General features: G+C 34.4%; 1 protein-coding gene across 1 annotated transcript; it reads left to right on the forward strand.

Moving 5' to 3' along the window:
* Positions 1-1455: 1455 nt before the first annotated feature.
* LOC145610838 (putative disease resistance protein RGA1) lies at positions 1456-11675 on the forward strand. Its single transcript, XM_081666116.1, has 4 exons — positions 1456-1846; positions 1944-3860; positions 10511-11229; positions 11367-11675. Exons 1-4 carry the CDS (start codon positions 1456-1458, stop codon positions 11673-11675), a joined length of 3336 nt encoding a protein of 1111 aa, XP_081522242.1.
* Positions 11676-13840: the final 2165 nt, after the last annotated feature.

Consider the following 13840-nt stretch of genomic DNA (forward strand, 5'->3'; position numbering starts at 1 on the left):
TCTTCATTAATAATCGACTGGCATGCGTTGTTGCTTCTTCTTCTGTTACATCGTTTGATTCGATCTGCATCTCCAATTGAGCTAATCACATCGTTTATCACTTTATTAAGATTAATGTTCAAACAAGGGGACATATTTTTGCATTCCATTTCACTGCCACAATGTCAAACACACTACTGTTATTTATTTCAGATTCAACAAAATAAAAAAAGATACTATAAAATTATATTTTAATTTAATATTGACAAAATGATCCTACGTATAAAAAACAGATGCTATAAAATTATTGACAGCAAATAAACTTCGATTCCATTTAACAATTGCTTCCATTACAATGGAACCCAGAAAACTCCTTCAATTAAATAACATCTCACAAGAAACAAAATAAAGACAACATACAAATCAATCTATTAATCTAAACGAATTACCCTTTCAATTCAATCTTTATAAAAACCTCATTTTTACCCAAAAATCATCTACTTCAAAATCAAACAATGAAAACCCTAAATTATCAAAATCATCAAACTAGGAATTTTAAACGAAATAATTCAGCAACTAACAAGATTACCTGCGAATATTTGTAACTGATTGACGAAATTAATATCCACACTTGAATAATTTCTTCACAATTCTTCCCTTATTCAAATTGGATGTGTTCATCGCCAAAGAATTTTGGAGGAAAAGATGAAATTTTGGGGGAGAGGATGGGAAATTTTGATGCTTAATTGGGAAATTAATGGTGTATTATCCATTAATTGTTGCCGCCCACTAAAAATTTTGCCGCTCACCTTCCTCACAATGGCGCCTAGGCTGAAAATTTTGGCGCTTATCTTTCCCTCTTCTTTTTTTTCCTTTCCATCTTCTTTTTTTAGTATCCATTATTACATTAATGAGTTGGCGTTTTTTTTATTGGTGGTGTACAAAAGGAATCTTGTACACTTAGTGTACCCCTAGCCTTTTACTAATAAACTAGTTGCTTAAAAGTTACATTTAGTTATTCACAACTTCACATGTTTCTTGAAAATAGAGTTGTTGTTCCATTATTTAACCTCAAACCAAGATTATTTAGTGGAACCTTGCCATGAAATGCGGATTTCATGTTGGAGTCACTAACACCATTCCCACTCATTTTTAATTTAGTCATTTATTAGCTTATACGTCAGTGGTAACTCTGCCACATTCATCAATAACACTAGTGTAAAAATGAAAATAAAACAAACAAGCATGGATCTGTAATAGCAATTACATCTTGCTTGTCAGTACCTTTACTGTTTGATTCAATAATTAAGATGCCAATAATATATTATTCAGTAGAACCAATTATTGTACGGATCATTATTAAAATACAATTACTTAGATGGTCTTTTACTCTTTGGTCATCAACTCCATTTCCACCCTTACTCTTACTATTATTCTTCTTCTCCTTTTTCTCACTAAAAATTCAGCAAATCAAAAATGGATGTTGGAACAATGATGTCTGTTGCTCAAACTTTGTTTGCTGCGCTGAATTGTGATCAGCTGAACGAGATCTGCTCCATCGCTGGCTACAAATCCAATCTTGATGGACTTCGTGGCACCGTCGCAAGAATCAAAGCTGTGCTTAAGGATGCCGAATCCAAGCAAGAGTTGTCTGAGCAAGATCAGCTCTACATTGAGCAACTCAAGGACGCAGTTTACGAAGCCGATGATCTCTTTGACGAGTTTGTCACTCTTGCTGAGCGCAATAAGCTCTCCAAGGGTATCAAGGTTCGTGTCCTGTCTCTTTTTACCAAGTTTGGTACTGCTTACAATATGGCTGAAGGGGTTAAAAAGATCAAGAATAAGTTGGATGCTATTGCTTATAATAGTCAGTTCAGCTTTAGTATTGATCCTAAGCCTTTTAAGGATCGAGACCTGTTCTTATGTGTACGAACATGATATCATTGGAAGAGAGCTTGACTTAGAGAAGATTGTTGGCGTCTTGCTCGATTCTAATGTTCAACAAGATGTTTCCTTCCTTTCTATTGTGGGGATTGGTGGATTGGGGAAGACTGCTCTTGCCCAACTTGTGTATAATGATGCTAGAGTCACAACTTCATTTCCTTTGAGGTTGTGGACTTGTGTTGCTGATGAAAATCAAGAGTCGTTGGACGTAAAAGGGCTTCTTAGTAAGATTCTAGCTTCAACCGCGGGGCATACGATGAATGAGGGTTATACCATGGATGGGTTGCAAATCCAACTTCGAGAAAAACTTGCTGGAAAAAAATTCCTGCTTGTTTTGGATGATGTGTGGACTGAAAATCATGATTGTTGGCGTCACTTGACACAATTTTTGATGGGAGGCCGAAAGGGAAGTTGGATTGTGGTAACTACACGTTCGCGGGAGACAGCACGAATTATTGGAGACGGTTCAGTACATGATCTGCCAGGCTTGTCTAAGGAAAATTCATGGTGTTTATTTAGGAAAGTAGCATTTGGATCACAACATTCAAACCCTCCCGAAGACTTCGTTACAATTGGTGAAGATATTGTCGAAGGATGTGCTAATGTCCCTCTTGCAATTAGAGTGGTGGGAAGTCTTCTATATGGCCAAGATAAACAAAAGTGGCTTTCAATTCAGAAGTTGGGATTAGCACAAGTTGGAGAAAGCCAAAATAGAATCATGTCTATATTGAAGCTCAGTTACTATAAGCTTGAATCTCCATTAAAGAGTTGCTTTAGCTACTGTGCAGTTTTCCCCAAAGATTATGTAATAAAGAAGGATACATTGATAAGGCTTTGGATGGCACAAGGCTACGTCCCGTTGAATGATCCTCGTAGTCCAGAAGATCTTGGTGAGGAATATTTCTCAATCTTGTTGCAGAGATGTTTCTTCCAAGATGTAAAGAAAGATGAAGATGGTAATATTACATCATGTAAAATACATGATTTAATGCATGATCTTGCTCAACAAGTTGTGGGAAAGGAGATTTCCACAGTGGAAACCATGAATGGGGATGTAGACAAAAAAGTTCGTCATCTCTCTTTTATTAGTCTTACAGATAATCTCTTTTTTTCTATTAATAAGAGTCGCCTACGTTCATGTCTTTGTATTGATGAGGATAATATATTCAAGATGGATCAGTTTTGTGTGGATGCATTAGTAGGTAATTGGAAGAATTTAAGGGCATTGGACTTGCAGTGGTCAGAAATCAAGAGTTTGCCTGGCTCAATAGGTGATCTGATACACTTAAGGTATCTAGGCCTCCTTGGCTTTACAAGTCTAGAAGTTCTTCCCATATCTATCACAAAACTATATAATCTCCAGACTTTAAACTTAATCTATTGTCAAAATTTGAGAGAATTGCCAAAAGATTTGAGCAAGATGGTTAACTTGAGGGTCTTGGATTTAGAAGGTTGTTATGAGCTGAGGTATATGCCAAAGGACATGCATAAATTGAGTTGCCTTCACACTCTTAATAGGTTTGTGTTGGGAGACATGAGTTCAAGGAAGAACAACTTATGTGATGGGCTAGAAGATCTAAAATCTCTAAATAACCTGAAAGGTTATCTTCAAATACATATTCAATTCATGAAGGCAGGTTATAAAATAAATGGTGCAAAGCAAGGTGGGTGCCTGAGGAACAAGGAACATTTGAAAAAATTGTCTCTTGTTTTTCATCATGGAATAAAGGAGTATGAAGCGGTGATGGAGGAGTTCCAGCCACATTCTAATCTCATGAGTTTGGAAGTGTTGGGGTATAACGGTGTGAGAATGCCACGCTGGGCAAGGGAAGATACTTTCACAACCTTTCTCCCTAATCTTGTTGAATTGCATTTGCATAATTGTCAGAATTTGGAGTATTTGGGACAATTACGGCTTTCTCAACTGAAAACATTACGTTTGTTCTTTTGTTCTAACCTAATAGCTATTTTGGAGTGTCCCGTATTGCAAAACCTGACTTTAACTCGTTTTAATGAACGATTGAAAATAACAAACAATATTTGGGAGAGAGGCCTTATCTGATGAAATTGGTCCCAAATTAAGGAATGTTAGTATAGACAACGTGTCATGGCTTAAGTCGCTGCCCACGAACTCTTTTCAAGATTGTGCGGAACTTTTTATAGGTGGTGATGACAAGATGGAGAGTTTGGGAGAAGCTATGGAGGTGTTTTGTAATTGTTCGGCTTCCCTTAAATGCCTGAAAATTAAATAGAGTCGTTTGTGGAGGATTAGAGCATCTCTCTGCCCTGGAGGAGTTGGAATTTATTGGTTGCAATAATTTGAATTTATCAGAAGAAGTAGAGGGATTATCCATTTGTCCATCCCTTCACAAATTGAGATTATATGAAAGCTTGTTGCCCAATTGGATACAGTATTTGACTGCCCTCCAAACCCTTTATATCGAAGATTGCAAAGAAATGGAATCAATGCCAAATTGGATACAGTACTTGTCTGCCCTCCAAACCCTTCATATTTACAGATGCAAAAAAATGGAATCAATGCCGAATTGGATGTCCAAACTCACCTCTCTTACAAAACTTATAGTCCTGTTATGTTCAACACAACTGAAAGAAAGATGCCAAGAACCAAATGGAGAGGACTGGCCCCACATTCAACACATTCCTTTCATCTTAGTCAGGGATTGGTGATTTTAGCTCCTGTGGTTTGATTATGATCAGGTGAACTATTCAACTCTTTCATCTCTGTTGTGAAATTGGGAGTGAGTGAGTTGAGAATCTTCAGCTTTAATATTTATATACTGATGCTCTGGTTTTTCTCATGAATGAAATGGTGTCAAGGAATCTTGTACTTATACATGACCTGACTCGCTACTTGGACCTATACGTTTCCTGAAGATGGAGTTGCTACTAGCCAGCCATCCTCCCATCAGAAAATTGTAATGTTTTACTTTTGTATTAATACATTATTATCCAATTGTTCTTGCTATCCTTTCATTTTTTTTTCTTCTTTTCTGGGTAGATTGTATGAGATTATATCACATGTTTACTAAGTTTTCCTGGTGCACTCTTGTGCAATTATGAAACAGTTGAGATGCCGATGAATTTACTTTGTTATTCTTCATACTAATGTTGTCAATCTAGTAATTTGATTCAATGGGTAGAACTAACCCAACTAGTTAGTTGCATGCTGTTATCATTCTTACGACCAGAAGATCAATGGGGTCCGTTCTGTTTCTAAACCACTAGACCTCTTACTTTTTCTGAAAAAAAAATCATATATTAGATCCACCAGTGAAATCGAGTCTCTGCCAGGTTTATTAAGCTGTAAGTGTGATCAGAAGCAACAGTCCCTCCAATCCTAGAGACTTGGGCTCTTATGAGTTCTTCCAGAAATCTGGTTGATGGCACTTCTATGATGTCAAATAACACAAACTTTCATCCTAAAAACACCTACATGGTATGAGCAGCTTCTTAAAGATGAAATCAAGAAAAAATACTCAAAGAAACAGAATAGGATCCTTATGTTAAAGCTATTTACAAGATTGCATGTGTAAACAATCAGAAAGATATAAAAGGTTGAGTATATTCATAGTAACTACATAAACACTATTTACAAGATGATTATGATATTGATTTCTGATCAAGTTGCATTCTAATCAGGTTAGTTATTCAATTTTTAATTCCCCAATTTTTTAGTAGTTATAAAAGTTTTATTAGAATATATGTTGTGAAAGTAATGTAAATAGAATAATTAGTGTATTTGTATTTTATTGGGTTGCTCTGCTAGTTTGTGATGAAGAAGAATCACTCAATCTTTGATTCCTGTGATTCTCACTTATTTCACTAATATACATAATATTTTGCTACTAACCAACCTCACTTTTCATTCAAGATGTTTACTTAATCCAATGATGAAACTAATTCTTCTGATGGGTTGATTTTACTATCTAACGACGTAAATAAGCTGTTGCTAATAAACCAAACAAGAAGTGATCTTCTGTTGTTTTATATCTATATGTTTATAATGGTACTTGGAAGAGAGTTGTGAATTTTCATTTCATGTACTCGTGTTCTGTTCTTTTCGGTCACAAAATTAAGTGTCCAAGAAATTTTGGGCTTATATCTCACTCTAGGACCCTGCCTCAGCAGTTTTAGAAGTATGTTTCTTCAAGATGCAGTTGCTGCTATTCTCCCATCAGATACTTGTGCTATTGTTTTATGACACTACTTTTCAAATTTTATTGCATTTTTTTTTCTGATGAAAATGAGATTATGTGACTATGTTAGCTAAGGGTGATTTTTTTTTTAATCGGGAAGTAATAATATCATTAAATAATAGTCAAATGGCATCTACAATAATAAAGATCTAAAACCACATATTTAGAGAAAATTGGGGAAAACCCATAAAATTGGGACATATGTAGAAAACAAACAAACCAAAACGTAAAACAAAACAAAAAAAACTAAATTGAATTAAAGAAAAAGGGTCGGAATTCTATTTCGAGTGGTTTCCCACAATAATGTAAAATGAAAACAAATTCCCTTTATACATCATTTTGAAAATAAATTCCCCAAACACCGTCCACGTAGGATTGGTGTGGGGTTTTATTTTGGTTCACCATAAACCGCTAATAACAACAACGGTTTTTGTATTAGAATTGCTACTCGTATTAGCGGTTTTAAAAAGAGAAAAGAACAGGTCTCTTTCCCTCCTTAAATGCATTGAACACTTTGGACATGTTCTCATTGACTAAACTCAGCTGAACTGAACTGAACTGAACTGAACTAAACTAAACTAAATATTTTATAAGAGAAGGAAATTAGGAGCAGACCTGAATTGAATTGAAATGAACTGAACTAAACTGAGATGAGCTGAACTGAACTGAACTAAACTGAATTTCAACGTATGAGAAGAGGCCCTTTATTTGTGCAAAAAGACCACATTTTGAAAAAACAGGTTTGTATTCTTTTGAGAAACAACAAACAACAACCGACAAGGTGTCCTTTTCATAGAACAAAGATACCTGTTTTCTGTAACAACGGATCTCTTTTTTAAAAATAAAAAAATAAAAAAAAACCACTAATGTCATTAGCGGTTTTATTATAAAACCGCTAACGACATTAGCGGTTCTAAGCTGAACCAAGCACCGATCCTACTTGAACGGTACCTGGGAATTTATTTTTAAACCAATGTATAATGGGAATTAATTTTTGATCCAACAATATAGAGGGAAATCACTCGACTATTTTCGGCCTAAACGACCTAGAAAACTAAAACCCGAAAAGAGAGAGGAGAGAGAAGAGAGAAAAAGGAAAAAAAAAAAAAAAGGGAATTTTTCGCATCCTCCATCCTCCAATTAGCTAAGTTTCTCTCATGTACTTTTATGTGATTCTGAAAGAATTGGGATACTGATGAAATTATTTTGTTACTCTTCGTATTAATGCTACTACGTATTATTCTAGTCTGTAATTTGCTTCAAGCGGTACGAGTACGACTAAGGGCCTGTTCTCATTGACTGAACTCATCTGAACTGAACTGAACTGAACAAAGCTGAACTGAACTTATTAATTAGTGATTTTTAATTACGGATTAGTGATCTTTGATTATTTATTGATTATTTATTATTATACATATGTGTATATACAAATATACATATTAAATATTTAAGAAAAATATATTATTATTATTATTATTTATTGATTATTATTATTATTATTATTATTATTATTTATTGATTATTATTATTATTATTGTTATTATTATTATTATCATTATTTATTATTATTATTATTATTATTATTATCATTATTTATTATTATTATTATTATTATTATTATTATTATTATTATCATTATTTATTATTATTATTATTATTATTATTATTATTATTATTTATTGATTATTATTATTATTATTATTATTATTATTATTATTATTTATTGATTATTATCATTTAATTATCATAATCATCATCATCATCATCATCATCATCATTATTAGCGTCGTTGTAATAAGAGTTTAAAAAAATGAAATTTGGCTTTATATCATTAGCAATATCATTACACATGAGTTGAACTGAACTGAAATGAATTGAGCTGAACTGAACTGAATTTCAACGTATGAGAACAGGCCCTAACTCAATTGTTTATCTACTTTTTTTTTTTTTTTTTTTTTTTTCTGAATCTACTTCTAGTTACTAGTACCTTACAACCAAGTCATGATTTTTATGTTTGCTTTTGTTAAATATCAATAACTTTTGGAAAATTGCCAATTGCAAATTTGCAGCCAAGTTTGTATTTTATAAATTACAACTATTTTTACAAAAAAAATTAAAAAAATTGCAAATTGCAGTCCAAAAGTTCTTATAAATTGTAAATTGCAACTCAATTCAACTTTTTCACAGGTTTTCGTATTGAAAAATATTCGGTTAAGGTTTTAGGGGTTATTTTAGCCTTATGGGTCCGAATAAGCTTTAAATTGGAAAAAAAAAATTTATAGTGTCTCGTTTTGCGTAAGAAAAATGTATCGATTTGTGGAAAACTATTTTACGTTGTTAATGAGACACTTACGTTAATTTTTTTACCAATTCTGAGCTCAATTTGGACGCTTAAAGACTAAAATGATTGCTAAACTTTAACCGAACATTTTTCGACACTCAAAACAATAAAAAAATTTCAAGTTGCAATTTTCAATTTATAACAACTTTTGGGCTGCAATTTACAATTATTTTTTTAAATGGCTGCAATTTACAAAATACTAACTTTAAACGTTAGGAAAAAAATTACGAAAATGTAATGTAAATGATGCGATAAATGATTTTTAGAAAATAAAATAAAACTTCCGTATCTTTTAATTTTGGTCCCTCCAAGGTCTCCAACTCACTTCAAATAACGATTGAACATTTTAATTTCTTGTTAAATTAGAAATTTGGTTGATCCAAAATATGAATGTCTCTTTAAATTTAGTTAGACGGCCTTTAGAAGTTAAATTTCCTATGAGACATGAGGTGACTACCCTCCCAATTCTTTACAAAACCAAAATTTCCATGTCAATTTCTCGATAAATGTCTTATTTTCTAGGAAGTTTATTAACACGTGAAATAACTTCTAACTTCTCGTTAGAGGTGGACATGGGCTGTTTCGGCACGTGAGCGATACGAGCCCGGCACGGTGGCCCACTTGTGGGTCGTGGGCCGTGCCTTGAACAAAATTTTGAAAAACAGGCATGGCACGAACCCGGCGGGTGGCACAATCACTCTGCCTGTGGCACGGCACGACCCGCTCAAAGTTATTCTAGAATTTTTGTATTCTCTAACCCCGTATTCCGTATAATAAAATAAACTATAAAATTAAGTTATTCATCAATTATTGTACGATTTTTAACTATTATTATTATAAATTATTGTATTATCGATTTATCGTACCGACATATAATAAAATAAGTTATTCGTCAATTTTTTGAGTTATCGGCTTATCGCTCTCGTAAATTTTTTAATTATTTAAATTGTTGCTTTTTGCTAAATAATACAGAGTAATATAATAATACAAAAACATATTGTTTAAATATACTCATTTTTAAAGTTGTTCAAAAAACATATATATTAATTGTTTTTCAAATTTAAAAATAAAAAAAATAAATAAATAAATTGGAAAAACCGAGGCAGCCCGCAACTGGGGTCTTCCAAAAGAAGGCACAGCACGACCCGCCATAAATAGGCACGACACGAGCCACCCCATGACCCGCAGTGGCCCTACACAGCACGAAGGATGATGCCCACCTTTTACTTCTCGTTAAAAAATTTGATTCCTTTTTTATTCAAAGAAACACTTGAAAGTTCTTAAACTTGCCTACAAAAGTATACCAAACATTATACGAGTACAAATTACAAAAGAAAATGCATCTAGTCAAGTAATTTTCATAAAGAACTAACCAAAACTTTTAGGCTTTCTTTAGATTAATAAAGGAAAAGAAGAGAAAGGAAGGGAAAAGAAAAAGAAAGGTAATGAAGGGAAGTAATTTGGTTAATGGAAGGTAATGAAAGGCCAGGAAAAATGCTTTTATTTTTCTATTTCCAATTGAATTCCTCTAAATTTTGGAGGAAAGGAAAGCTGAAAATTTGTAAAGAGACTTTCCTATCACTTCCCGAGAGCTTGTGTATATACACCTGAGTGTACCATACACCCGTAAGTGTTTTGTTCTTATTCTGATAATTGTTTATTATTTAATTTATCAAATGAAGAGCAAACTAACCTTGGGTTAGTTGGGTGTACGACAATACACTCGGGGTGTATATAACAAATTCTATCACTTCCCTTCCTTTCATTTAAATTTCATGACATTCATCAAACCAAACATAGGAACATATTAAAACTTTTTCCTTCTTTTCTTTTCTAAACAAATCCCTTCAACCAAAAAGGGTCTTAATAAGGTTGGTCTATCTAGTACAATTGTGGTTCATAATTCAATATTGTGTTGGTTGAACCTACGGGACAGCTAGTGCAGAGTACAGTCAATGACTTATGGGACTCCACTAGGGGCTGGAAATTTGAGAAGTTTGCTGACTACTTGCCCGCAAATATTCTCAAGTTATTCAATCGTATGAGTTAATTGAAGATGATGAGGCGGTTGATTCGGTGTATTGGACTGGAGCCCCTCATGGAAATTTCACAATGCAATCTGCAATGAAAATTATTAGGAATGTGAATGTTGTGCAAGACTCGAATGTGAATCACTGGAAAATTCTTTGGGGTGTGCGTGCTCCTCAGCGAATCTGCTTCTTTTTGTGGCTGGCATACCAAAACAAGTTGATGACTAATGCGGCTAGGTTCTTGAGACACTTGACAGATGATCCTCGCTGTATGGTGTGTGGCTATGTTGAAGAAAATTCAGAGCACATTGTTCGTGAATGCCCTGCTGCTAGAGCTGTATGGAGAAAATTGGGAGTTGATGTTAATGCCCCTGATTTTCGTAAGCCCTTCTCTGAATGGTTAATTGATAATTTGCAGCGTTTTGATGCCCAAGGAAGTGTGGGGTGGCCTCTCGTGTTTGCAGTTGCGTGTTGGTGGATGTGGAAGTGGAGGAATGTTAGGTGCTTTGACAACAATCCTTCCATCCCTATTGATCAAGGTTGTTTCATCCTGGCTCGTGTTGGGGATATCAGAATAGCCTATGATAGGCAGGAGGCCGGCAAACGAGGTAAGAGGAAAAGAGAAGAGGTTCTCATTAGATGGGACACCCCTCCCCAGGGCTGGGTGTGTCTTAACACTGACGGGGCAGCAAAAGGCAACCCAGCCCAACTGGGGCAGGTGGGGTAGTGCGGGATCAGTTTGGTGAAGTTCGGGAGCTCTTTGCTATGAATTGTGGTAATTGTTCTTGTACCCGAGCTGAACTTCTAGCTGTTATGAGAGGGTTGGCTATCACCTGGAATGGAGGACACTGAAAGGTCCAAGTGAGAGTCGATTCAGAGGCAGTAGTTCGTATGTTGGTGGAGGATACTCCAGCCAACTCACCTTACATTCACCTCATTAGGAAGTGTAAGGCTTTATGTTCGAGGGAGGGTTGGGATGTAACTATTGGTCATTGCTACAGAGAATCGAATAGGGTGGCGGATTGGCTTGCCAATTTTGGTGTCTCTCTTGACCAAAAGTTGGTGATTTTTGAGGCGGTCCCGGTGGACCTTCGTGCTGTTTTATTGGAGGATTTGGGTGGAAAGGCGATTCCGAGAAGCATCCCTCGTCGTGATGAGGCTTAGTCTCGCTTTTTAGTGTTCTTTTTTTATTTTTTGTTTTCTGTTTTGTTTATGCTTTTTGCTCTTTTATTTTTTTCTAGTTTCTAGCTTTCGCTTTGTTTTGGGGCTTGCCCCTCGTCTTCACCAAAAAAAAAAAAAAAAAAAAATTCAATATTGTACTCCGTGGTGCGAAATTGTGAATAATTGATGGGACAAAAAATAAAAAAATAAAGGAAAATTTGACAATTATCACCTTCTGTTATGTCCATTTTAGCAATTACCACCTTCTATTTTTTTTTTTTTGAAAATTACTACCTTCTATTTTCAAAAACATCAAAAGTTACCACCTTCTTGCCCCTCTACTACCACGTGACGTCATTTTGGGCTCATTCTTTCCCTTTCCTCCCTACTTTCCTCACATTTCTCATTTCTAACTCGATTTTCATCCCCCCTTTCACTTCTTTTCCCCCAAACAATAAAAAACACTTCAATTCACTCCTCCAAATCAAAATTTACGAACAATTATTGGTGGTTTGGGGGAAAAAAGTGAAAGGGGAGATAAGAGTCCAAATAGGAATGAGAAATGTGAGGGAAATAGGGAGGAAAGGGAAAGAATGGGCCCAAAATGACGTCACGTGGTAGTTGGGGGGCAAGAAGGTGATAACTTTTGATGTTTTTTAAAATAGAAGGTGGTAATTTTCAAAAAAAAAAAAAAAAAAAAAAAGAAGGTGGTAATTGCTAAAATGGACATAACAAAAGGTGGTAATTGTCAAAATTTCCAAAAATAAATAAATAAAAAAAAAAACAGTCGCTGGGATAGTAAAGAAATAATTGAGATGTGCAAGATGACAACATAATTACTACTTTTATTTTTTTTTCATATTATTCTGAACTAGTGTGTGTCTTGCTAATGCACGGGTTATAACTAATAAAGGATTTAAAAAATATTCCGTAAAAGCAAAGTATGTATGTATAGTAGTTGAATAAAACAGCCAAAAAGAAAAAAAGAAAAATACAATTTCACTTTTTAAATTATCGATAGGTAGGAATGTAGGAGATCACAATTATATGTAATCACAAAAGCAATGTATGTATTTTACCTATTTTTACCTTAACTGAATCTATAGGTACTTAATAGAACTTGTATAAACATATTTTAGTTATAATTATTTGAACTTAGAGTAACCCTTTACATAAAATAATTAATTTTCAGTTATCTAAATTTTTATGAATTCATTAGACTTGTAATAAGTGAGCATTTTTATTGAGCTACATTGATAGCTGGTCTTTCAAAAAAAAAAAAAAAAAAAATTGAATATGGTTGTCACTATAAATAATGGGGTTTACAAACTACCCTGAAAGTAGGTTGCTCAACCAACCTATTCTTGTTTCGGATCATGCTGCAATCATTTTTGACGATTCTGTTTTTCAACAACATTCAAACAGGCTTTACCAATTGGATAATTGGTGCCTTAATTATTAACAGATCCATGACTTTGTGTTCCAAACATGGCAGCTCAATATTAAAGGTTCCCCTATGTTTTCTCTCTCTAAGAAACTGAGCTATGTTCGTCCTTTAATTAGGAATTGGTGTCTTAATATCAAGAAGTTCTGGGGGGTAGACTGGAAAATTTTCAGTTACGACCTTTCGGTTGAAGGGGAGACAGTACATTCTATCTCAGAAGCGTCGACCTATTTGTCAAATATAGTTAATTCTAAGGAAAATATATTGTTACAACTTCAATTTTGGAGACAGCGATGCAAAAAGAACTGGATTCTTAAAGGAGACTGCTCTTCTAAACTCATGTTCTCAAAAGTTAAATGTCGTCAGAAGAAGAATACTATTTCTTCCCTGATTGATGACCAAGGGATTTTGCAACATGGTCAACAGGAGGTTCAAAAGGTTGTTGTTCAATCGCTAAAGGAGACTTTCAAATGTGATTCAACTCCTCTTTACGATCCTGAGATTGATACTGTCCTTCAAGAACTGCATCTTCCTTCACTTAATTCTTCTCAGATTAGTAATCTAGAAAGGCCTTTTAATGCGACTGAGATGCAAGATACTATGTTTGACTTGGGAAATTGTAAGTCCGCAGGTCCAGATGGAGTTATGGCAGAATTTTTCAAAGTTCATTAGCAAACGGTGGGGGATTCGATAGTTGCAGCTGTCCACAGTTTTTTTTTGACGG

This window comes from Chenopodium album, chromosome 24, assembly GCF_948465745.1.
Source record: "Chenopodium album chromosome 24, dcCheAlbu1.1, whole genome shotgun sequence".
Classification (NCBI taxonomy): Eukaryota; Viridiplantae; Streptophyta; class Magnoliopsida; order Caryophyllales; family Amaranthaceae; genus Chenopodium; species Chenopodium album.

Bases quoted from the DNA above. Each gene is read 5' to 3' on its own strand.
- LOC145610838 (XM_081666116.1), top strand. From the start codon at position 1,456: ATGGATGTTGGAACAATGATGTCTGTTGCTCAAACTTTGTTTGCTGCG. The intron at 3,861-10,510 runs GTTTGTTCTTTT...AATATTCTCAAG, and splicing joins TTCTCAACTGAAAACATTAC to TTATTCAATCGTATGAGTTA. The intron at 11,230-11,366 runs GTGGGGTAGTGC...GGACACTGAAAG, and splicing joins ACCCAGCCCAACTGGGGCAG to GTCCAAGTGAGAGTCGATTC.